The following is a 27,995-nucleotide window of genomic DNA, read 5'->3' as shown; positions in this document are numbered from 1 at the left end:
TATAAGCACGTCATCCCACCCGGCGTGCGCAAACACAAACCACACGCGAAGCTGCGCACGCGTCGCATCGAGTGCGCGTAATCGAGTGATAGTGAAATGAAGTTGACGGTTAGTCGATTCCTTTTTTAGCTCAGTGCAACGAAAGTATCTATGTTTGGGTTGCGTAATTCTGATATAAGACTTATAAAGATGTTGCGAATTAAGAGCGATTTAGGTGCAGTGATGTGTTAATAATTAAGCATAACAATCGTGATAACAATAACAATGGTAGATGATGGTTGTTAAGAAAGTTGACTTCTGCTAATTATTACTTTTTAAAGCAAAAGCTTTTAAAAAATATCAAAGCTTTCATTCAAAATACATATCTTATGCGATGTTAAGGGTGGTACAATATTATAGGTACAGTGAGTGCGTTTTCACATTTCCCCGCTGAAATCCATTTCAGGTCAACAAGTTTCAGGATATTATAATGTATCATGATGACCTGATTAAAACTGAGAGGGCGCTCTTTCCACGGATAATTATTTTCTTTTGAGTTTTTAACTTTAAATCAAATCAAATCAAAAATATTATATTCAAAAACCAATATTTTGCCACTTATGATTTAATTAAGTTTTTAGATTGAATGTGTGTGTCAATAGGTATTTTAAGTTTAATATTGACTTTAATATTTCATTACTCAAAGTTTGCTATAATGTTCTTAATGTTGCATCAGGTGAGTTTACTGCTGCTGGCAGCAGTGGTGCATGCGGCAGAAAAGACACCTTCTAAAACCAAACAGAAGACAGAGGATGCTAAGACTGACAAACGGGAACTAGCCGAAGGAAATGCGGCAGTTGAGAAGAGAGCTCCAGTTTTGCCTACAGGTAACTAATTTACACTTTATAAGGCTGGGTTGCACCATTTTACTTTAACTTTGACAAACGTCAAATATCTGTATTAAATAAAAAACACCGGTTATCGTCATAGTTACGGTCAAAGTTCGGTAGTGCAACTCAGCCTAACATTTGATAATGATGTTTTAATGATAGGCTATAAACTGATAACAGGTCTAAAAAGTTCCAATTACAATAAGTAATATCAATTTGCATTGTTATTAAGACATTTGTGTATTTTCAGTAACTATCCTAATGCTAAGTTTAATCATGTAAAGTTAAATAACTAACAATAATGGTATAATTATTCAGAGCGAATGTTTACGATGTTTATATTGTTTTTTTTTTCTTATTTTATAAAACATACAATCCATTGGTTTTAGCTCTACCACCAGTGACGCCGGGCATCGAATACGCTGACACCAAAGATTCGCAATCCGAAAAGTCTCCGTCACAGGTAAGCAATTACTATTTTTTATTGAAAGCATTTTTTATCGTCAGATAAAAAGCACATGTAGCAAATACATATATTTGATCTCTTTGGAGCTTAGTTTGATAATTTGTTTTTATTAGAGTTTTGTCTTGTCAAGTATTTTATTTCATCTTTAATTCTTAACACCAAGTAAAGAGTCAATAAATTAATAATTCCCATGGTAAAAAAAATAATTATAAGTAGTATAAAGTGATTATGGATCAGCCAAGTTCATTTGTTTTTCTATATTTACTGAACTAAACGAATTAATACACCAAACGTCGATTAACACATAAACCTTAATTTGTTCTACCGAATAAATAAACTATAAAGAACTTCTAATGATAAAAATCAAATCGGACTCAGCCAAGTCAATAGATTAGTTTAATCATCCATTATTGCTTTCGAGTTCGTCACACTCCTTTGTATGACATATGTCACCGTAAGATTATAAACATCGTTTGATTACAATCTATCTCGTGAGATTGTAAACTGTCGAAAAATTGTGAACCGTAACATATGATTGCAATTTAACGCATTATTTTTCGCTTTATTGTAATCTATCGATGGGAAGCGGTCAAATTGTGATCTCAGGCGCTGATTGGTTGAACGTTATGTGCCCCCCCGCCGCCCCGGCACTCGCCATATTTGTTTGTTATTTGGTTTGTTGTTAAATGTAAACTATGTGTTTTTGTGATTATAAATTAATTTCGTGTTAAAAATAACATATCTATTTAAATAATTAGTTATGTAAAATTATTGTGGACGTAAAAAAATCTGTGATAAACCAACGAATTAGTGCTAGTTTCCGAACATAACGTAAATTACATAAATTTTTCGTGTTTAATATCTGTATGCGTGTGAACTTAAGTGATCTCATTGAATACTATTTGCCATGTCGGATATTGAGCCTGGTCAACAAAATACCTCTGAAAAAACAGGTATTGTTAATCCGAACGAATTTACCATAGACGTACAAGAATATTACAGTGGACATAGTGAAAATAGTAAAAAATTAGAATGGACAAATCAAAGAATACAAAGTATAATAAAATTGTTAGACGAGTACAGCATAATTAAATCTCAAGGTATTTTAATTTGTGTTAGAGGACAAAATGATTGATTTTTTATAAGTTTTTTTTTTTATAATTTCCCAATTTCAGTTCGTGTTTGAGGACAAAATAACCATTTTTGTGGTTAATTTTATTTTTTGTTACATGACAAAATATTTTTTATAAAAGTGTTTTTTTAATATTTCCAATTTTATTTTGTTTAAAGACAAAATAATTGTTACCTACTAAATAATAAATAAATACTTGAAGAATTTTTGAAGTGTATTTATTTTATTTAACTAACACCTCTATTTCATTTCTAACTCTGTGGGGACAAAGAACGGCTGGTCGCTCTTACAATAAGACCGACCAATCAGGAAGAGCTTTCGGACAGTTGACAATTTGACGCGGGACAGATTGTAATTTTACAGTTTCACTTCGATAGATTACAATATAGCGAAAAATAATGCGTTAAATTGCAATCATATGTTACGGTTCACAATTAATCGACAGTTTACAATCTCACGAGATAGATTGTAATCAAACGATGTTTGTAATCTTACGGTGACATATAGGTTCAAAGGCATTCTCAAAGCGTAATATGAAATAATTGAATCTATGAAGGCATTCAGTCCATGTTTATAATGCTAAGTTGTTCTTGACACATGTTGATAAAAAATTTAATAGATTTTTCCATTCTTCACCCACGTAACTGTCACAGAAAGTCTGTAATTCGCATCAAATGATCAAAGTCACATTCTAAAAGCATGAATATTAATTTTGTGACAGAAATAGTTACTTTTGCATTTATAAAACCAGTAAACTAAGGACGCCAACATCAACTTTACATAAAAAATTGTTTCATCATAGTTTCATTTAACTCATCAGGTGTGATTGAAGTCAAATACCTGCTTTGTTCTGCATAAAAAAGTGAAAGTATTGAAGATCATGAAAGTACTTTAATATAAGTTTTTGCGTTTTAAGAATTTGAATTGCTAAAACTCGTGTTTTTAAAAGTTATTATACTTAAAAATCCTGCACATTATAGTTTTAAACTTACTCATATAAAAAGCTTTTACTGACGTGATTTCTGCAGTCTCTCTTACTGAGAGTTGGCTTAATAAAACTCTTAAAGTTATAAAAATATGCTAATCTGGAGCCATAAATTTGTGCGTTAAAAGATTTAAGCGTTTTTATATGGGTGATAAAGATAGTAGAAAAAAGATAAGTACCTTTAGATATTTTGGTACAGCCCATATTACTACCTACTTGAAATTCTCAGCCAAATAATTTACTGAAAAAAGGGCTCGGTTCGATCTAGATTAGTGTAAATTGGACCTAAAGTAATTTTGTACAACCTTCTTTTGGAAAATATCTAGTATCACTGTAATAAAATATGTAGATAGATAGTGGGGCCAATCCTAAAATATGTTACACTGATGTAAAAATACTATTAAAATTGGGTTTGACATTTTATACGTCATATTAAGCTTTCGTAGACAAAAGTACAAAAAGTTAATAAGTTTAACCAAAGAACAAGAGCTGGCACTGGTCGCATTAACCCATTAGAGGTCAAACACAAAGTACAAACATATTTATAAAATTTTCTTTATTTTCATATTGAAATCAGAGCAAAAAAACACAAGATACAAGAAAATGCTGAAAAAAAGTTATTTTCATGAAATTACAGGGGTGTACTCAATTGGGTACAATGACCTCCTAAGTATGCTAATTTTCAAAATGCGCCTTTGCAACCAAAAATGTTTTAAAGGGACTTCTTATACTGCCAACACACTGTTGAATGACAGAGAACATACCCCAGCTCTTTTTCAGTTTTTATGGGATATTTTCCAACACAATTTTGAAGGAAAACCATCAACTATGTGTACAGCCAGGCGAATTTACTTTGTTTACTTAGCATATCTCTTCATCTAGTGACCAGTAAAGTACAATACACTGTCTCTCGAGGTAGCTTGTGGTACTCAGATAGTACCAAAACCCGTAAATAGGGCTTTATAGGAATCCCAAGTGTATTGTGTTGATTGGATACTGATATGATTATAGCCAAAAGAAATATCACAGTGATAATGAGAAGCATCGTAGTTATCTATTGGATATAAAATATGGTCAGTATTTTTTGTTTTTTCAAATACTGTGCAAGTTTGAGGCCCTTCATAAAATATAGCAAACTTATCACCACAGACTTTACGATTGAAGAATTACGACTTTTGATTGGGTGCGGATTCAGAGCGGATTTGTGGGAACCTTTCGTCTTTTTTTTACGCCAGCGGTTCATTATTGCTGTCGTCCTATAAACTGCCTTTGCTGCCACTATTCCTTCTGTTCATAAATACCCGTTAGTACATCTTATGGTATGAAACACGCTGCCATATTTTTTTTTCAGTCAACGCACTTGTATCAGGTGGTACAATTATTAGCCAAAATACATTCATCGTCAATAACTATCCTGTAAATGGCTCCAATAATTTCTTCAAGTCCCTTTTAGCTCTTTTGAGCTGTAAAATGTTACAAAAAAGCAAAAAAATTATACAGTTTTTTTACTTACATATGTTGTCATTGTACCCAACCGAGTACAGTAACTTTTACATGACCCTAGTTTTATTTGAGATGTAAATATTATATTATATTGTGCCATATAACTTACTCTGAAATGTATTCTAAAGTAATTAAATAAAAAAATCAACTTTTGAGCAGTAATTGTTATAAAAAAATTAAAAATTAAACATCTACCTCCACTACGTTTCAGTGACACAACTTCAACTGATACTTTTTATCAAAAAAAGTCCCACTACCCGCGTAATTTTTGTCAATATACTTTAATAGTGTCATAATGACGTAAAATAACAAGTCAACCCATGTTAATTTTGTGAGATTTGCAATTAACACGTAAAAATATAGCTGTACCCATTTGAGTACAGTGACCTCTAATGGGTTTAATCAGTGATACTGATCAGACATAATGAAGCAATACAAAGGCGAATACCCAATAAAACAAGCTGTTTACCGATCGTTAAATGCTAGCACAGTAACCAATACTCTCGCGTACGATAATAATCCATCAGAGTCGAGTTTCACCTTTATCGTGCCACTTGCCCTCACGACTCCACGTCAATCCAAATCTGATCACTGGAAATCACTGGTGAGATAGTAGACCTGTCACGTTCTCGCTGACACGATGATAACAGCAAAGTAGGACCTGTGTTAGTAGTCGTGAATTTCTAGATTTACTGAAATAACGTGTCAATGTACATAGTGGTAGGGTTGAAATTTTGAAATAGAATTTACTTGGTAAGCTAAAGTGTCTAAAGTATATTATAACTAAAAAGGTGCTTACGCAAATAATCTTATTACCTTGAAATTCGCGTAATCTCACAAACAATGCTTTTATAATATTTCGTAAAGAAGATGAGAACTTTAATGTACAACATTATTAAAAGGTTTCAGCTTTGTTTTACTATCAACGACGATCTAATGAAGGTCGCGGGAAGCACCTGGACCCATATAGCACAGGACCGGTCGCTATGGAAATCCTTGGTATAGATCTTAGTCAAACAGTGGACGCCGTTTGATTAAAACGAGCGAACAATATTATCAAAGATTATTTAGACTTTGTAGTTAAATATTATGTTCTCAGTTTGAAGAAATTCTTAGTAAGGCTTTTTAGACAAAACAATAGTAATTAAGGAGCAAAAACAGCGTTTTAATTGCCTTAATTTGCCTGAATTTTATAACTATAAAGTTGTTTTAAAATCAGGTTAATTTCGCGGAGGAAGCTCCAAGTTTTGATGCGCAGTGAATCTGCACGGCGCCGGCTCATTCGGAGTTTCATTACTTCGGAACTTGCTTCTACTAGGAGGTTATTAAATTATTCTTACAAAGTCATCACTTTCAATGAAACAAAACGTACCATCCATTTATATGCTTGGAATTAAAGTTGCCGGGCGATTTACCTTTGACTGAAAAGCATATTTTATGCTTTTAATTAAGCGTATTTTGTGACCGATTCTATTAAGTCAAGGAATTGAGCTTTCAAAAACTATATAGTTTAAAAGTGTTAATGTAAAGATTCAACACAATATTACGCCTCTACAATAAAGCTATCATATTACTAGTCATTCCCGAGAAATATTCCTTTATTTGCGTGTCAATCCAGACCCGTAATTTTTCTTCGTTTTCCCTAAACGCACGTTCCAAAGACGGTCGATCTACATTTCCATGACCTCGAAGAATGACATCGGAACAATGCATCAACTGGCATGACGCGGGCACCTCAAAAGGAGACTTATGAGGGAAGTTTCGACCAAAAGAAATTTAATATAAAAGTTGTTGCCGCGCCTCAACTGGGCCGATAAATTTTTGTTGCGCAAAATTTTTACGGCTGCCAGTTTTATGAGCGTCGTCGTTTTTAATTTTCGCCACGGTTTGAATAGTTTCGTTTGGTCTGCAAGACGGAGTTTGGTTCGACTTCAAATTAACTTTATTTCAGTTCCTAAAATTATCTTATCTATATCTTATTATGAATATCTTTGTATGGCATTTACATGGACATAGGAACTGATTATAAAGAAAATACAGTTTGCGAAAAACAAGCTATGTTTTGATTTAAGCTAGTTTTTCACACGTAACAATTTCCAAAACAAAAACCTATGCTTTGCCTATTTTATTGCCTTATTTTTTCATCTGCAATGAAAGCTTGACTGATTTAGGCAGCATAATAACAATAAAAAAGCTAACAAATTCCCATATTCCCAGCCTGAATATTGTGAAAATAAATACAAATATATACACAACATCAAGTTGCACAGTTTATTCAAACAACATGCATGTTCCGATATGTTGGAGGATCCAATATAACGATACATCGTTAATCCACAAGCAAACAGAATATGATACGAGTGCGCCGAACGAATTGTATAAAACATTTGCACCCCAAAAATTTGATCAAAATAAAAACTAAAATATTTAACACGAAACAAGTTCCCAAACCTAAACCTTTGAAATGAAAATTCCTTTGTAATAAAAATGAATCGTGGTCAACAGAGAACATAGAGGATGCAACTATTCCCAAACTGCATTGCTGACTTTTGTGAGGCTAAAGAAGAATTTATAAGCCCAACGAATGGTCGCTGCAAAAAGTCAAAGTCAAACTTCATGCGGCGCTCTTTTTTGCAATGTGAACGGATCACGCGGGACTTTTTTGCCAGAAACTATCAATCGAAACCTACGTTATGAATTTCTTTGTTATTCCAATTTTTGATGCGTGTGTACAAAGTTGGCTAGGAATAACGTGTACACAAGCCGCTATGGAATATACAAAAAAGATAGAGCTGGTTTAGCAAAAATATTTTGAGATTTATTCGAGAATAAATTTTATAATAATACATTAACTTAAAATGACTTAAAAACTAAAATTTAAAAATTTTGAGATTGTTTTCGATATTCTTCGATCTAAAGTAACAAAACAATGCCTGAATGATTGTTTCTTTTATTTTTTTAATATATTTCTTAGGTAATACCTCTGGTCTGCCCGATCACTCTATACAATGTATAGGGATATGTGCAACCATAAAAACATAGCGTTGCCAACTAATGACACATTCTCCAAGAACTGTTCACAATTGTCGAGGTTAAAAAGTAACAGCAATGGGAACTGGCACATAGCTACAACGTTGATAATTACTGCCAACACAATAATAAATGTTACATTACCATTATTTAGGTAGAAATGTGACACATAAGTTCATGGTTTGTACAATAACGCCTGTATTCACAAACGATGCTTGCTTAAGTGGAGCAGCAAATCGAACGCAAAGCGTGGAATAGGGCTCTGTGATTGGTTCGTGTGTCACCCTGTGCGTCCTCGCGCACTGTTAGACCTCATAGTAATGTTTGTGAATACGAGCGTAAGTAACAGTCACTAGTGCAAAATATTTTTTTTATTGTCAAGTCGCATCTACTTTTACCACATTAAGACTTTTAAAATATGGATTTCAGTTTTAAAATTGCTTATTTGATACTTTTGTATCAGTTACACCATTCGGCATCGAGTTCTCTACCCAACTTTTACAAAGCACAAAACGTTATTCAAATAATATGCTGAAATGCGAAGAGTTTATTGGGAAAGGATATGTATAAATAAATCCCATTGTAAGTGGCAAACCCCTTCAATTAATTGAAATAGCATAGATTAATTTAACTTTTCCGGAAACGGATGTGTACTCCCGAATTTCAAGATGGCGATTAATTATGAGAGAATTCGCTCTGTTCTCTATTAGAATGACGTAATTGAATTGCGTAGACATTTTTAGCCATTTGAGTTTTACCTACTTGGCCCTTGATAACGTTTAATAAAAGTTCAGAAATGAACCGCTAGTTAAATAGACATTGGTTTTAAATTTCCCAGAAAATAGTTTTCTATTTTTTGGAGGTAATATTAGATTCTTTGTGAGATATTTTCAAATGTAATTACAAATTCTAGTCTCAATGATGAGACTTTTGTCTCAATTTTGGCCACCAAAAATTCAAGTGTTTATTTTTCAACAATGTCAAAACGGTATTCACGTCTCTACAATTATTTCACTACAAAACTCTCCCTTATTACGTCTGAAATAAAGGTGACCTGAAGGTTCAAATAATAATTCTGATGTGCGTTCTACGTACAGGCGACAGCACATCAAGGTTAAATACTGTGGCATCTATGTATTTGCAATAAGGGCGTTTTTGCAACCAATATGTTGCTGTCAACTGTACAAGGACGGCCATGATGGATCATGCGATCATATTATTGTTCACTCTTTCCTCAACTGTCAGACGGAGATTACAATATGACGGTTTATTAGAAAAAATAATTAGCGCAGGACGGGTAAGGATTCTCTGAAAGGGAGGTTCAGATGCTTGATGGTTGTTACTATGATTGTGGCTATGTTGGTAGGTGAAATTCCTGTCCTATACTACTAATCGTTAATAATAATATGTGGTAAACAGTATAATATTTAAGACAACTTTGAGGGCTTTTGCGGTAACTTCAGTTATAATATTATCAGACATATTCAGAATATAAATGGAATCTCATGGTTATTTTGATACAAACTCATTATGAATCTAAAATACTCTTCAAAACCTAATTAAGCATGTTTTAAAACTATCGTGGCACTCATTAACTTTTTTACCGACTTCAGAAAGGATTCAGTTTTTAATTCGACTGTATGTTTTATGCCATCAAAATCTCTTATGTCTGGTGAATTTCTTCGTAAAGCGGTAAATTTCTCCGTCAATATCCCATCCACGATTGTGGCCAATCACTCACCCGGTATATTAAAAATAAAATGATGAATGGGACAGAGAGGTCTGCATTTTTGAATCACTGTCAAAAAGAAAGCTTAATTACCGGAGCTCTTACTGTTATTAAAGGGCCTATAGAATAATCGACAACAATGCTCATTCCACGATTTTAATATTCTGTTTTAAACATGAAATAATTATGTATGTTGGATTAATTTCATTAAGGTACAAATCTCACTGAAGTATGTATATCCTACCTATACTTTAAAATTATCAACAATTTGTGACTTTAATTTATTATGACAACTGAATTTTGACTCGATGAGTAGTTGAACGTCAAGATACCTACTTAAAATAATTTCAGACAATAGGTAGGTACTGAACACGAAAATATTTTAAAATTTACTTAAATGGAGCTGAAATATCGCTTAAATTCTTATTTAAAGTTAATTGGTTCAACTGTTAAAATCTTTCCATCGTTACAAAATAATTAGGTACACACATTACACAAAATATCCAAAGCAAATAGCAAATTACAAAGATCGTTTGATCTGAACAGCCAAAATACCAGTCTAGACTCAGATCGATAGTTAGCCTTAAAGGTTCTAACCTTTATCCATTCACGAATGCCATCACATTATACAATCTAGACTCAAAGGTAGCCCTTCTTTGGAAGATGATACAAATATCGTTTTACATAGTTGTTCAGAGCATAAAGACCGCCACTGAAGGTACTTTAAATAGAGAATGAGAAAAATTTGACATTATTACATTGTATTTACATGGCCATTATGTTCTTACATACTTGTTATTTTTTAAATTCATAGACCAAATTAATGTTCTTATTAAAAGTTAACTTTATAGTTAATCTGTCGTAAATTAGTGTCTGCCTTTTGAATTGAATGAACCTACGCTGCGACCTTTCAGAGAAAATGTTTCTTCAGTACTCAGCAGCCTAACCTAGCCAAATGCTATTTAATAATTTGTAGAATTCGATTGTCGATAACGATGACAAATCGAGTTGAGGTAAAAGACATTCGCCAATTGTAATTTCGACTACGAGTAGGTATATCATTTTCATCATTCAGTTATAAATGTGATGTGACACTAAATTAGTCGACTAGCTAATTCTACATTTTTGATTTGGCAAAAGCCGCTGATTATTAATCTCAAAATCCCTTCATAATCACTACACAACTACACTAAATACTGTAAATAAATCTGTAAAGCAACTGGTAGTGAAATTATTCGCCTGGAAAGTGAATCGTAACATTACTTTTTACTGCTGACCTGGAATTAGCCGCGAGAGTGCCCATTGAAATAAATGTCAAAAACAACCCTCAACTTGTTCCGTTTGATCATTTAATTTGTGATAACGAAATAAACTGCTAACACAACTACTTGACCCTCTGTCAGAAACAATGTGTGTCAAGCTAGAACCGTTCCTTGGCTAACCCCTTATTTGTGTTTTCACTTAATATAATAAGGCATCTTTAAAGTAGACAGTTTCAAGAAAAGCAATTATATTGTTATCGTTACAAAGGATTCCACATCTAACGCATGTAGGCCTTTGATGCAAATCGCGAAATTCTAACGATACAACTACGCACACTTAGCAACTATGATAGCCACAATTACTATCAATATTAACTAAGGCTCTGGTCAATTCAATTCTACAATAAATTCCTAATTAAAATTTGAGGGCTATGCCCAGCAGTGAAAGTTCTGAAGTGATGACAAAATTACAAACTACAACGTGTAAAAGGTGGCCGATAATGACCCTATAGAAAGTATTAGAGTAGAGCACCAAAATTGCCTTTCAGACTGGACAGTGGTTTTACATTCTATATGTCGCAGGCAAATTGTATGATTCCGCATTTTACAAACGGCGTCGTCAGTTCACAAACGCTCGCTGTTCTATGAAATGCCGAAGGCAAATTGGCGACTCGTTCAATTGATAATTTCGACTATGATTGTTACAATAGGGTGACCATCATAAAACACATGTTGGACAAATCAGACTTTATTTTAGAAACCAGGAATCTATGTATTCAAATAGGACAAACTTAAAATTCGTGCTACTCCTAAAGTAATTAAAATATTTTCGTAACAAAAACAATACTAAACTAATTTAAACTGATGACGTACCTAAGTAACAATAATACAACTTATAAATAATATGGTACTTTCGATTAAAGACAAACAGATAGGTAGGTACACAAAACTATGACACAAAATAAGTTACGATAGTCAGTTCTTTAATTAAGTCCTAGACTGCATCCCACTTAACACCAGATACGATTGTGGTTAATTACCTGCCTTGTTATGCATAATTTTTTTTTTAATTATACCTAGAAGAAGCCATAACACTATATTTTTTATACCAATAATATTCCGCAGCAGTCCTCCGAGCACCAGATTCCATTGTCACCTTAGCGTTTTTTACGTGCGGGACTTTTTCATTTGTCCACGGCTTTTTCACTGCTCCTATTTGTGAATCGTAAAATTTCCTCAATTCACTATAGTAAATGTCTTCAAAACAATGCTTTTTTTGTGAAAAGTCCTTAGAATAAGTACGTTTTCTGTATCACAATACCACTACTCGACGCCATTTTTCTTGTTATGATAAGCAGCGCCTCGCGTGGTAAGAAAAAGAACTAAATACTTCAATTTGCCGCGGCATTTTGTAAACGGCGATTGAATTGGCTACCAAATTTTGTGGCATATTATAAAGTGCCAAGGCAATTTACATTTTGCCTTCGGCGTTTCATAGAACAGCGAGCGTTTGTGAACTGACGACGCCGTTTGTAAAATGCGGAATCATACAATTTGCCTGCGACATATACAATTTATGGAAATTGACACATACTTATTTATACTTATACCATAGTGTGCGGCAGTGAGCTACGTAACCCAGTAACCCCGCGTTCCCCTGATTGCCCGCGGATCCCTACGCGTATACACCTGTCAGTTATACGTAATTGGAATGAGTTAGAAACTTTGTGCCTACATTTAACATGTTTGCTTTCACGGCTCGACTTGAAAGACCGACTTTATCAACTCTAATGGGTTAAGGGACCTGTAAACGAGAATTTAAAATGTTTCTTCATTTGGTTCGTTTAGAAGCCCTTCTGTCTGGGGGATTTAAAATTCAGTATCATTATGAAGTCGTATGGTAATTATGTAGATCTAGTTATCTATCTTAAAAGTCTCTGTCTGGCAATAATGTTCAAAAAATACATATGTTTTTGATCCACTGAGATTCACACAATTCATCTAATCACAAAAAACATACGCTCATACAATTCCACCCCATAAAGTTGACTGAATCCACTCACCATCAATCAATCTGAGTTAACATACAGCTGGTATATTGCATTTTTTACATCGCAATATACGATTCGACTGAGAACCGCCTATTGTATGTAGTGATATATTCTCTGATATTTATGTAAGCGCTGGAACTTGAGTATTTATTAAACTGCTGAAATAAAGTGAGTGTTTACCCGATTGCATTGAGAAGGGTCATGTTTGACTTCAGTTTGGTGGTAGGTAATAAGACCTATAAGAAAAAACACGGTCAAGTAGTTTTACCAACGCTAAACTGTGTAACTAGGTGGTGTTGTGAGGAAAAATACCGCCATTGTACTCTCTGGTAGAAGGTATATTTCCATCGCATTGCAGAATTTGTAAATGTAATATGTTTTCGTAGTCTCTAACTAAGCCAATGCTGAAAAAATCCCACTTCTGAATATGTGTATACTTCGTCTAATTACCTTACAAACAGTAGTTTTCCTACAAAGATTAGGTTACGGCTTAGATCCCCATTTTTTTCCAAAGAGTGAGTACATTCAGAGTCTTCCGCTAATAAACAATTCACGCGGCTCTTTTGATACGTAACATGTTTTCCCGAAAATTGTATTAGGTGCTAAGTAAACATCCATCTACATCTTTGGCAGTATACTCGTACTATGTACAATCGACGGCACATAAAAATAAACACCGTGGCATTTTATGCTTTTGTAATAAGTTCGATTTTGCAAAAACACTGCAGTCTTATGTGCTGTCGACTGTACGAGAATAATAATAAATGAATTATTATGCTTCCGGGAATACATTTATCCTTCTTAAGTGAGAATAAGGGTGATTACAATATACTGCTACTTTGCGTGACTCGGCGCTGCATCTGCTATCCACGTTGTGCCATATTTCAAATAGTTTATCTCACATATTTTCATCAAATCCTAAATCTGACGTTTTCAGCTTAACGAGCAGAAACTAAATTCTAGGGTATGCAAAAAGCACCCTTCGTGCTTATCTATACTATTTTCAGGGGCGATTCAACTGAGAAAAACGATCGCGATATTTATATGTTTTATACTGGTTAATCTTAATTAACCTTTTAATACCCGCGAGTTTACCTATAATACTATCATTAAAAGGGCATTGTTTTAAACTGCAACGCAGCGATTTGTTAAAGCAGAAATTTTAAATTACCTTAGGTATAACTAACAGATGCAAGTATCAAGTGCCTCCCGTAGGACTTACATCTGCTTCTACAACCCTGATGTACTTTTACTATTTGACTACGGTTCAAATGTAACTTTAACTTTATCTTTTAGGGCTTTTTGAGCTTTATTCTAGTATTTTCACATTTTCCGTTTCAAGTAAATACTTTATTTTACACATAAAATTAACTTCGTAAAACTTCAATCAAAGGATGGGACAAACTAAGTCACGATAACAATGCAAAATGAGTGCACAATTTGTTTCACAGAGTAGTCGTGTACAGAAATGATCGATTCTGATATTTTACTAGTCTTAAATATACGAGTAGGTACAGTATGAGTGTTATTTTGATAACTAAATCCATCGCCAACCTCATCCCCCATCGCTCGCAATTTGACTCGAAATACGAGCAAACTCATGATAGCTATCACATCCTTCATTGAGCAATATTTTTGTTCAGCACAGCCTGTCTTTAGAACAACCTAAAATACTTACTGCTTACGTCATTTTCTTATTACCATCGATCATAATTAAACACCATAACACACGGCTGCGCGTACGCCGCTAGTGCGCAACACATGACCGGTACCACTTTCACAGACACGCCCAGATCTGTATTTGAATTGCTCATATGTTGATACAGGGTGTGCGGTAAATTGAGCCCTTAAACGTTAAAGCTTCTTAATTAGGTATCCCAGCATCTGTCGCAATCATTTTCAGTTTAGGATATCCTGTCCATAAGCAGCTAATACAAATCACTACGAATGTGTATAAACCAGTATAATTTAACTTCGCCCGCGGAATTTCAGTCTGTCAAAAAATGTCATGAAACTTAATATGAAAAGGCCACTTTAATTGAAAATAAGCTGAAGCTCAAACTAATTCTCATTTTAGGGACAGAGTCGAAAAACTTCAAAATCTTTAACAGCCTACAACCACTGGCATTGTAACAATCTGAAGCTGATAAATCAATAAAAACATTCGGCATTAAATACACACTCGTGATCATTTTGTATGGATTCTTTCATTTCTCACGACTTCGATGTTGCTTCCATACAATCAGCTTTATTCGGCTGTAAAAACTTGACTTTTTGCATTGTTGTATTGTACTGCAAATGGGTAATCGTGAATACTTAAATATCACTTACCTGCTATGATTAGTAATCTTATAGATGTTGATTTTTTGCAAAATTACCATATTATGTGACATTTTTATATTCGAAGTTGCATGTGAAGGAAACATTATAAGCACTTACTTAGTTACGAATGAAATTTTAAATTAGTGATAGTACTTGTGTGGTACTTGTCTCAATATTATGCAACTATACATTCTTTTTCGAAAGGTCGTCTGAAAGAGATCGTTTCGGTCCCTCCAAAAATTCCTAAATTATGTAACTTTATATCATATCTTATTAACATTACACTAAAGATCATTCTCAATTGCGAATTTAGGTCATCCTGTACTATATTTGTCAATCATATGGTAGCTCAAAATCATAATTAGATGCTTACTCCATTTATGTTAATAGAATCTACTTACAGCTAATCAAATTAAATTCGCCCACTTATACTCGTAATAACATCAACATAGTATACGATTGTGTAACATGTAGGATGTGATTCAACCGAACCAGTTCTGGTGGACATGTCGATGAAAGTTTTTATTAACATTACACCGTTTAATTACCACACATGTATGATTCATACAACCGTGTGATCAAAGTTGAATGTAGACATCATGTACTTACTAACCCTACGCAATTTTATATCTGTGTCATACGACATAAACACCCGTATTCACAAACGATACTTGCTCAAGTGAAGCAGCAAATCGAACGCACAGCGTTGAATAGAGTTCTGTGATTGGTGCGTGTGTCACCCTGTGCGCACTGTGAGATGTGTGCGATGTGTGCGATGTTTGTGAATACGGGCGAAAGTTCACATCCTATCAATTAAATTGTAATAAAGTTTTAAGATAGTATTCGCTACAATAAATTTAATTTATAACAAAAACACATGGCTCCGTTAGTATAAGAAATAAATAATTTTATCAACATATACAGAGCGATTCAATAGATCTTTAGATAAAATGGGCAAAAAACCTCCACCTTTTTTTCTCAGAAACAATGAAATCCGGTGCTACGTTTCCAGCTCTGGCTCAGCTCTGTAAACATTTAACGCTTTAATAAAACCGTCTGGTTGATTTACAAAACCAGCCATCCCTCAGACTAATTGTCTTTTTGGGAGATAGCAAAGAAGTCTGCAAATAAAGCACCGTTTGTGCTAAAGAGAAAATGCATGTGCAACAAAGGGAACGTCAGTTGAAACTAATTAAAATTCAGCCCGAATCGCTCGGGAACCTCAAGAACTCTAAAGGATAAGCACGCCAGGAACAACAATTTTAATGGGAACAAAAAAATAAAATGACTGCTCTGGTATCTGGGAATTAATTGTGCAGCTTTTTGGGCAGGCTTAATTAGTGAAGTTAGAGTCCAAAGAAGTACAAGCACTACATTTTACACACTGTGCCCAGGTTCCTGAATTGAAAATTACAGCTAGAGCGTAAAGTTCATACTTGATTCGAAGGTGTATTTATCTTCTTCGCTCAAGCTTAAAATCTCAAATCAGAAACCGGAAAATGTAGCATTTTCATAGGTCCATAGATACTAATAAAATTGAACAACGAAACTTCATATAAACCAAAATATCATCAAGTTTGAATTTGACTATCGCTAAAACAGTTTTGTGCTTACATTTCCTAAGAATTTGTTGCTTTCCATTATAATTTGAAATGTTAGTGACGTTAACATTAAAATATATTCTTGGATCAATTTATAATTCAAGCATTGTTTAGAGATTCTCTCTCTAACTTTATGTCTATCAAAATAATAGTATCCGAGATCCTAAACTCCAGACAGGTGGAGGTTAGGATCTTCTGTCTCACGAATAAAATAATATTGCTGTGACAGACTGAAATGATGTTAGCTTAAAGCATTCAATGGGACCTATCCCACACTTTCCCACCACTAAGACTCCTATATAGCCAGGATCTACAGCTTGCATGGCCTCCAATGAATCTGGAGACATTAATCCTTAAAAGCCTTAAAGTAATTATTAAAATCAGCTAAAGTGACTATAAATCACTGCAATAGGCATGCCTGTTTGTTGCATAGTCACATCTAAGTCAATGAACCAATTTTAATGAATTTAGATGTCAACAAGGATTAATTTTACAAAGTTAAATCTTTGAGAGAAGGGCTAACTAAGTATTGATGGCAATCGGGAAGACTTCATAAGAGGAATCTTTCAGTTCTCATTACCTAGTTATGAATTTAACATTTTAACGTTGCTTATGCTGAAAATGCTCATGGGACGCTAGACAATCACTTTCTTCCAGGGATTTTTAATATTAATTAGTAGCTAAGTATTGAATAAATAAACTGTTCTCTCTTAACTTTGGCGGTGCTCCAAAATACCTAGCAGCGTTTCTGTGAATTTGTCACTGGCCACCGCCAGACGGCGCTGCGATATTAACGCGCCCTTTTATCAGCGCCTCGTCGGAATTCTAGACTGATGAATTTTGATGAATCCACTGAGAGCGCCCTCACTCAAATATATTTGACAAATTGAAAAACATATTACTGCGTCGCCCCTTTGAACTTCCTACGGCACGCTCTGTGTTATACTCAATGATTTTTTCCGTAAATTATACGTCTAATCATTCTGTTTCGTGTTCCGGTTCAGCATTTATTCGCAAATACGAATTAGCAAGTAATTTAATTTTGTCTTTTGCATTCTTAAGTTGTTTAACAGAATTTAAATTGTCTGTTTTAAAACTTGCTAAGGTAGCTTTGGCTTAGTCGATTTCCTAGTCGTCTTTCAGTATTGTAACATAAAAACCAAAATTACGGAACAAATGTTCACGGTTTTGCGGCAAGAGTCGTTTCATTGAGTTAACTACTCTCTATTACACAAAAGGGGAAATCATTGATAAACCTTTTTAAGTAACTACGCCTCTGAGGTTAATATAATCATGATGGTACTAAATATCTATTGACTTTCCGTACCGCCCTAATGATATAATTAATTATCCTCTCTAATGGTTAATAAAAATTACACCCGAACACGAAAGAATGCTGTGCTGCGGTAATTATCCCGACGAGGGAGTAATCTCCCGGATCTTTTTTCGGATAAATCTGTCAATTTGTCCGGTTTTCTGCACAACACACTCAAACTCGATGCAAAATACTTAATCCCTTTATTTATTAGTCAGAAGCACATATAAAATGAATCAATTAAAGAAGTCAGAAATTGTGAAACATTTCGGCTTAAATGTCACATAAATGTGTTTGAAATGTCACATTAACTTGATGTAACAACACTTACGCAGATCATAAAACTTAACAAGTACCTACTCATATAAAACAGAAACGAATGTGAAGTACGTAGCTTGGTGAAGGGTAACGTAATTTGCCGCCGTTATGGCTCCGGGAACCCCAATAAAAACACGGCCGTTAACCAAAATTCACACGATCACTTTATGAATTACTAATGTCACTTACAAATTAGCAATGCTATGAGAATTTTCCTAACACTCTTTTTATTATCTCAAATCGAAAGTGCATTCGAAATTCGATTTTTATTCCAGATCCGGATCGCTTCGCTATGTCCCTAAATTACTTAAACGAACGACGGCATATCAAGCTTAACGATGACATATTTTTATTTAGTGGTTATGTGCAATTTTACAACAAAATAATAATAATAGCCTGCCATCTGCTGACTGAACAAAACAAAAGAAGAGCGATTCTACCTAACTGAAATCTCAATTTTTATTGAATAGAGTCACACAGCACAGCCTATAGAAGAAAATGTGCAACGATTCGCAAAAGCATTTGAATATAGACCGATATCCCTCGCAGCTATATTTTAATCAGAGGAAAATTAAGAGGTCTGCCGGGCATAAAGTCAACTGTGCATTTTCGCTAACAATGATGTATTATACACCCAGCGCTTTCATTCCGACTCGCAAAGAGAAAAAACGCCATATGCAAGCACTTGAAAAATATTTTCCATTTTCCTCCTCCTACTCGAACGACAAAGGCAAATTAAAATGGTTATAGAATGTAAAAGCATCCAAGGTGATTAATTAATTATACCAGGAAGGATTCCCATTTGTATTGATTAAGAGCGAGCTTCCGCTTTTACAAAAGCCTTAATACTAAATAAAACAAATCCACTTCCAAGGAAACTCGTATTAATTCGTACAAAGGCACACTAAGCAATATAACCCAAAGAAATTCTTCAGCGCCAAATACTCCGTTGACAAGACAGACAATACTCCAATAAACCTACATGTGTACATACCAACATTTTCGACTTGACAAAATTACAATAAGACGATGTCGGCATTCATTAAACAGACGTAGGTTTCACCCTATCCCTTGTCATTTGCTATAGCACAAAGCAGTCTTAATTAATTTCAAACTGTACATTTGTAGTCTCCATTTAAACGATTGTTCGAGGAAAATCGTAAATTAAGCTGGATCGTTCTGTCGCATCAAAGACAGATTTGTAAGACTATTTTTATTATCAGCCAAGCCCGTATTTCCTTTTTTATCGTGAGTACATTCTCCGCATCTGCCATCGCTATTATTTTTTAGGGTAGTCGATACGTCGATACTTTAATGTATTTTAGGCCCGTTATCGGCTGTACCGTTGGGAATTAATTGTGCCTACTAGACAGTTATTTACAGCAGAAAAAAATCACGATCCTTTAAATTCTCAAGAATTGTTTACGCAGTCTTACAATCCTTCAATTAAGAAGTCCCAATGTGGGCTCATTAGAACTTTTTTCACCCTTCCCGTTATTTCAGGTAGGTAAGTACATGAATAAAATATAATCAGATGGTCTGAGGAAATGTGGTCCGTGTAATTTGCGGTACGGAAGGCGAAAATCGCTCGAGCACTCCCTCTCAAAGATTGCGTCATAATCCCTCAGAGCGTCACGGCCTCTGCCGTGCCCGTAAACCCTGCTAGTTATTGCACTCCACCAAAAGAAATCCCCGTTCCAACGCAATTTCGGCCCGAATAGCCCCAACTTTACAACTGGGTAGGGACAATTTGGCCCTCATTGTCGACTTATAAGAGCTTTAAACGGTTATCTAGTGCGTTATAGGCTTAGTGCCAAATTTTGCATAATAAGAGCTCGTTTACTTTAATCCCTACGGTCCGCATTCGGGATTACGTGGTCACTCGATGATGTTTTAATGATACGGCTGAATGTGCATTCCTATGTCAATCATGATCATCGCTTCATTTTGGAAATAATGATTTATGCAATCAGCTCGGATGTTCCAACAATGCAGGTTACCAGTTCAAATCCCTCAAGAGGCGTTTGTGTGATGAGGTAGATCAATAACGTATAGGTATTTGTATACTACTTGCTTTAAGTATTATGCTCTGTATAGTTTGGATAAAATGATTATAAGGAAATAATCGCTTGCTCTACATAACTATTCATAATTATCGTTGTTAAATTAATTGTGCACACCTTCCAACAGGTTTAAGCTTAATTTACACCAGTTCCGAAACGCACAACTAAATTAGAGTTGAACTGCATCTTTAGAAATTAATTATCTTACCTGCTCTATTCAATCGTCTGCAGTCTCTGCAGTTTTATGCTTGAACTCTTATTACAAACACCTGAGGGGTCAATATTGAATGAGAGGACAGTCGAACGTTACTGCTGGCTTGGCTGTGAACCTAGATTTCCCTGGAGCTGGAATTATAATGCTATTAGGAACCGCAACGTGGCAATTTGTGGCGGTCTAATGTTTGCCCGATTGTTCCCGCCAGTTTTGGTCAGTGTAATTTTAAAGGACTGATCTGAAATGTAATTCAAAATTGGCGTGTACGTAGATATTGAGTTTGGTCGTGATTGCTGAATTTTCGTGGTTTTTATGCCCATGTTTCGTTACTCTGCCCCTACCGGGCTATAAGATTTGCAATATTGCGGTTTGGTTTCTCAGAAAATAGTAAATGCCACATGTAATTATCCTATACCTAATGGCACAATCACACAGAATAGGGTATCCTCTGATACATAAGATTACCATTGAGTACGCATAACGCCGTTATGCATACACACGTATCTAAAAAAATAAAAGAAAAACGCTTTTCCTTACTTTTCTTAAATGGAAAGTCACTTTTACGCAATTGGCACACAAATCACGGAGAGGCGGTCGAAGGGCCGTATGCATAATCTAATCTCAACTTTGGACAATTTCACATTTACGAAAAAGATTCACCGCTCCCAATTTTGATACATAATAATTTATTTTAATATTCAGTAGGTATAAAAAATAAATTACACAAGAACCTTAATTCCTATGTTTCTTTAATTAAGATAATCAAAAAGAACAATACTCGGTTTTACCTTGTACAGGAATAAGGCGTTTCGTAATAAAGTATTTTTTTTTTCATAAATAAAATTATCATAATACCGAAAAGAGAGAACAATTCACGTCTCTGCTTATGAATACGGATCCAAACAACGAAGTCTAAAAAGATTTCACGTCGAAAAATAAAAAGGAGACTGTACTTAATATAAGTCCCTAAAAAGCTCTGTCCATTTACATCCAGATTGATAAGGGACAATCAGCCTACTACAACAATAGTTTACTAATAATAAGGGCCTATAAATAAGTGCTTAGTACTAATAAGACCCAATCAGAAAAATTACTGTAAGTTCTATAAGAAATAAAAATATTCCTTATTTATTCGACAAAAAGGTTCGATAAATATTGTTCTAAATAAAATTTGTATTCCACGGAATTCTTGATAATACTTACAGCCAGATTTCCGAGTACGTAACACCCTTTAACTCACTATGTATTTTAAACACATCAAATATTTTTTAAACCTACCAGTTATGAATCACAATTGAATTCAATGAGGGCTATCGTTTTTATACTTCACAGTTGGCACCCCTGGCGATTGACAGGACCTTACTCTACAGTGGCGCCATCTTGATGAGTGCAAATGCGATAGTCCTCCTACCACTTTCGCGCTCACCAGTTGGTGCCACTGTCTTCGCTACTAGCAAGTGACAGGACCTTACTCTACAGTGGCGCTAACTGGTGAGCGCTAAAACGATAGCGCCCTCATTGAAATGGTACAGTGAAAAAAATATTTGAAAAAAAAAAAGAAAAAGAAAAAACATTGTTATTAGGGCAGGTTCATAAACAAGAATACCAATATACCCAAATACAAAAAAAGAAATTGTCTCATATGCGACAGATTCTGTATACTTAATGATGCTATAGACCTTGTACCAGTGTACCATATAACCAGCAAGGCTACGGCCCGTTTGGCCGCACACGTCCAGCCCAAAGTTCGAGTAACGTTCCAGGTTTAGTATCCTTTGTGCGTGAAACTTATTAAAGTGATGACTCACAGTTTTCGCTTATTAGGAATTCCGCAGGCGAAATTCTTGAAACCTAATTTATTGCCTATTACGGGCTAGTACTTAAATAAGCTTTGAGAAAATGTTTACTTAATGATTGTAGCTCTACAACGGCAAAATTTTGACAGTGGGCCACTTAATGAATAAGCTATTTATCAAAAGGGCCAATCTAGTTCCTACAATATAAATCTTATAATTTATGGCCCGTATTTTGGATTTCTTGAGTGGATACTTCATTATATTTGAGTGAGAATTATGAATGTGATTAGGAAATAGGAATTAAATTGAACACAGGCTTGAGTATTGAGTGATCTTTCAAAATACAAACTTTCTTACTTTAATAATATTTAGATCATAGGCAATTCCTATACGATCATCGCCTTGTAAAGTTTGGTACACCAAACATACAAATCGCGTGACCTGTCATTGGTATGATGGCGCCGCCGGTGATGTCGATCTGCACGCGTTGGTGTGGTTGAAGCTTTAGTAATTTAAATGAATACATATAAAACATCAGCTGTTGCAAGATATCTTTTTTATCTCGGCCAGATACTAAAGAAATTAGTTCACGCCGACAATCCTGGACGAGTTCCGTGACACACTCCAGCCCCGGGTGTAATATTATGACACTAATCGCCTTATCTTGCCGGTGGTGGAAGGCCCTTCGTCCGCGCCCGGCTCGCCAATGATTTTCCCGCTTCGAAATAAATTTAACAGCTACGACATTGTAAAGGTTCTATAAGAATTTTATTTAGGAATTGGAGCTATTAATAATAATAATAAATCAGAGTCAATATGCAAAAACAAAGAGCACACTACAATAGTCCGCTTTACATCATGCGACCCATATATTTTCCACATTTGCCCCCTATTTCTATAAAGAGAGAATTCAATTCTATCAAATATTATTGGAGTATTCCCACTAAAAGTTATGTCGTGATGTTTCATAGGGGTGAAATTGAAATCAAGCTATAAACATAGGCTCAGATTGAACCGCACTGCTCATAGATATGAAATGGATGAAATATAAAACTCATACAAAATATTTTATCCTCGTTATTCTTTACGTTATGTTTCCACATAACCAACTCACCATTTTTTTTCCATATTTTACAAAATTGATTTATAATCGCCTTTCTTTTCTCTAGCCATCTATTATATAACTAGCGGCCGCCCGCGACTTCGTACGCGTGGATCCCGTTTTACCCCCTTCATCTATCTTACGCGGTTTAGATTTTTTCATACAAATGTTTCTTCCCGCTAACTCCCGTTCCCGTGGGAATTTTGTAACATCCTGTTGTAACTAAGCTTTGAGTTTACTAAGGTACCTGCATGCCAAATTTCAAGCGTCTAACTTAAGCGGTTTAGATTTTTCATACAAATGTTTTTTCCCGCTAACTCCCGTTCTCGTGGGAATTTTGCAATATCCTGTTGTAACTAAGCTTTAAGTTTACTAAGGTACCTGCATGCCAAATTTCAAGCGTCTAACTTAAGCAGTTTAGATTTTTCATACAAAAGGATTTTCCCGCTAATTCCCGTGCCCGTGGGAATTCCTAAGTATCCTATAACCTGCCCAGGAGTACGAAGAATAATTGTACCAAGTTTCGTTAAAATCCGTCAAGTAGTTTTTGTTTCTATAAGGAACATACAGACAGACAGACAGACAGACAGACAGACAGACAGACAAAAATTTTACTGATTGCATTTTTGGCATCAGTATCGATCACTAATCACCCCCTGATAGTTATTTTGAAAATATATTTCATGTACAGAATTGACCTCTCTACAGATTTATTATAAGTATAGATAGATGGCTAGAGAAAAGAAACTTTTAGTGGGAATACTCCAATAATAATTGTATACCTACCACATGAATTAAAGCAATTTATAAGCGAGTCTTACCAAAGTCTTTTTATACATTCGTAAGCCATGCCATATCCACTGATTCGGTACTGTTTTGGTACATCATAACTCTGAAGGCAGTTTATTTCGAATGTGCCACATCGCTTCTGGAGCGGTTGCTTTTTATTTTACACTTTGAGGTAATGTAATGTGACAGGTCAGGTCGCAGTTGGAATAACTTTTTTTTATGTAACTAGTCCTCTCAAGGAGTCACGACTTTTTTATATTTATTGAGCGACCCTTTTGCACCCATTCAAGGCTGAATTTACCACAGGATCTTTTAGTAGGGGCAATATAAGCTAACGTGTGTTTTATTGTAGTTGCTTTTCGGAAGCACGTACTTTTCTTCACATACAATTTGCTTCCCGCGTTACGTGGCAACAGACTATTAGTGCTATGTGTATCTACGGCTGTTTTATTACGACAACCGACTCTAAGCGCGCGTTATGTTAAAACAAAAGGTGAATTCCGCTCTCTTTTGTTTTGTTTAGTTTTCCTTAAGTACACCCGATACGATTCATTTCTGTGTCAGCGGAAAATTTCAAAGGTACAGATGAGATTTTCGTGAGACCAAGTCAGTTTGGGAACGTTCTGGTTGTGACATAAATGTACGTGGCCGAAACAAAAATGAACATTGGACCGTGAAATGGAACAAACGGGGCATAAGGCAGCGCCGGTGCCGACGTGCCCACTCTTCGGTAATTGCCTTAAAGGATCCTTTGCTTGACGACTAGGAAATGATAAGTTAATTCATTGCGATGCGTTTTAATGGAAAAACTAAAAGGCAGATTTTTTCATGTAACTAGGTAGTTGAACTTAAGCTGTTTTAGAGATCGTCAAGAACTAAAAGATTGGGCCCTAGGAATAGGCGGATAAATCGTAATGACTTGAAATGTATTTGCGCTATAAACGAAATTTAGGTCGTTGGTGATCACGTTAACAAGGGACAATGGATTAGTAAATTTATTGACTCTTGAAACCTCGGAGTTACCGAAGCGTACCCACAAAAATTTGCATAGAATTTTATCACCCTAATCCCATTACGAACGCAGCACCTCTGCGCCTTACTCTAACTTGTCTCTTGTGTTCACTAAAATAGAGTTCTTGTTACAGCAAATCTACGCGACTCCATTGCCTCAGATCGCTAAGATTTCTGACTTGCTGAGTGGACAGGGGCCTCCATTCCAGGCCGCTATAGCGAGCCATCTCTACGCGCCCGTGTCAGTCTACCAACCGAGGGTAAGTTATTGCCCCATGGCATAAACATTTTTACTGCCAATAAATGCTGATAATGGTGCTTTGAACCCCGTATCCTGTAATGCAGTCGTAGTCGTAGTTCCTCCATTGATTTTCCTTATCTTGTACATTTTTATGAGCTTGCAATCTAAATCAATATTAGTTTATCTACGTCCTTCTTCCAATTCATCCTAACTTTATGACTATCATAAAACATTATTGAGATACTTACTTGTTCGTCGAATAGAGGAAAAGTCTTACGTTTTATCAATAGCCTACTCTAAAATGTGTGACAAATTCCAAGTTATTCCCAACAATAGATTCGCAAAGTTTCAAAACAGTTCAGAGGGACATTCAAAGAGCAACGAACTTTAAGCAGCATTAACTAGCGAAGCTTTCTTGTTTATCTTCTAATCTAAACAACTTTATTACAGCTCAGCGCGCCGACAACTTACCAAGTATCTAATCCGATACCATCGCAATTAGCGTACAGCGAACACAAGATATCGTACCAGCCGCCACAAAACGCTATACAGTACAGCCAGCCGGTTCAATACAACCAGAAACAACAGGCCCCTAAGCAACAGAACTTTGCCAGGCCAATTAATTACCAACCTTACCAACAACAGATTTTCGTTCAACCGCAGCCAGTAGCTTATACTCAGCAGCCGCAACAAATAACATACTCTCAACAGCCTCAACAAATTGCTTACTCTCAGCAACCTCAGATTCTGCAGATCCCTCAGCAAGCCTATCAGCAAATACCCCAATACCAATACCAAGTCCAGAGGCCGATACAGTACAGTCAAGATCCTGCCCCACAACAGTTTGTTCAGCAACATGCGTACAGTTTACAGCAAAACTTGGTCCAAGTCGCTCCTCAGCCAGGGATCACATATGCTCGCGAAGAAGAAATTGAAGTCCAGATTCCTCAAAAACGGCTGAAATCGCAGGAACAACGTCAAGAAACCAAGTCTGCTGAACAACAAGCACCTGCTCCTCGGAAGGTACACAAATTAAAAGTTTTTAACAGACTGTATATTATAATAACACAGTGGACTACTATTCCACTTTGTTATTCTGATATACATTCTGTTCCAAATCTTCCTTACAGAGTCACGTCTGGATATATTCTTAAGATTCTACAGTAAATTATAACATAAGAAATTACTCAAAAATATAATTCCTCCTTCCTTCCTTGAATATTATTATACCTGGTTGATTTATTGTGATTTTTAGGGGAGCATATTACTTTATAACTATCAATATCAAAACAACAAAAACATCTAACGAAATATTATTTATCTATCTATTCCAGAACTACAACTCTCAACCCCAAGGCGCGGTGAGCTACGCCAGCTTCTCGCTCAGCCAGCAACCACAGTCGTTCTCTCAGCCTGAGAGATCGCAGCCTGCACGTGCTCAGTACCAGTCGCAGCCTCAACCTCAATACCAAGCCCAGCAGCTGTACCACCAGCCTCAGCAACAGCCTCAATTACCCGCCCAATACCACATCGAAGTCCAGCCCCAATACCAAACCCAGAATACCAAACAAGAATCAATTGCCACTGCAGCAACTAAGTCCCTCCCTGTTAACCCTGCGAGGCAGATCGCCTACTTCAGACCAGGTCCATCTATTCAACAAATTCAGCCTCAGTACCAACACCAACCTCAGGCGTTTCCCCAAGAACAGGTCCTTATTCAGAGTCCCAATCATGCTCCTCAACCTTACGCAGTAGCTCCTTCGTTTCCGCCAGTTCAGTACTTCGGAAAGTTCGCCCATTCCATATTTGGTGGTCAACAACATTAATATCAGCTACGAGTAATACAGTCTTTTGCTATTGCATAAGCAATTGTAGTAAAATAAACATAGAATACGTCATATCCTTAATTTATAGACTGTATTTATAGGTAGTTAGTTAAGTAAGTTAAAATGCGCATCATTTTGAAGTAATGTAAAATTAAATGCAACAATATTTACGAAAGTATCGAACAAGAAGGGTGCTAAAGTAAATACTAAAATTTTGATGCCATATTTTCTTTAGTTATAAGTGTTTTTAAGTAAAAATTGAAATCCAAATTATTGTTTCATTAAATAACTGAATCTACGCAACGCTTTACAAGGGGATTATAACTCCATCCCTTGCTTCGACAGTAAATCAACATTCCACTGCACTATC

General features: G+C 35.4%; 1 protein-coding gene across 1 annotated transcript; it reads left to right on the top strand.

Moving 5' to 3' along the window:
• Window positions 1–27,895, top strand: LOC135078098 (transcription factor SPT20 homolog). The gene is made up of 6 exons (XM_063972672.1): window positions 1–108; window positions 716–866; window positions 1,259–1,332; window positions 25,693–25,818; window positions 26,250–26,822; window positions 27,134–27,895. Exons 1-6 carry the CDS (start codon window positions 97–99, stop codon window positions 27,623–27,625), a joined length of 1,428 nt encoding a protein of 475 aa, XP_063828742.1. The 5' UTR covers window positions 1–96; the 3' UTR covers window positions 27,626–27,895.
• Window positions 27,896–27,995: the final 100 nt, after the last annotated feature.

Source organism: Ostrinia nubilalis, chromosome 14, assembly GCF_963855985.1.
Source record: "Ostrinia nubilalis chromosome 14, ilOstNubi1.1, whole genome shotgun sequence".
NCBI classification, from domain to species: Eukaryota; Metazoa; Arthropoda; class Insecta; order Lepidoptera; family Crambidae; genus Ostrinia; species Ostrinia nubilalis.
This window is presented reverse-complemented; position numbering and strand designations above follow the sequence as displayed.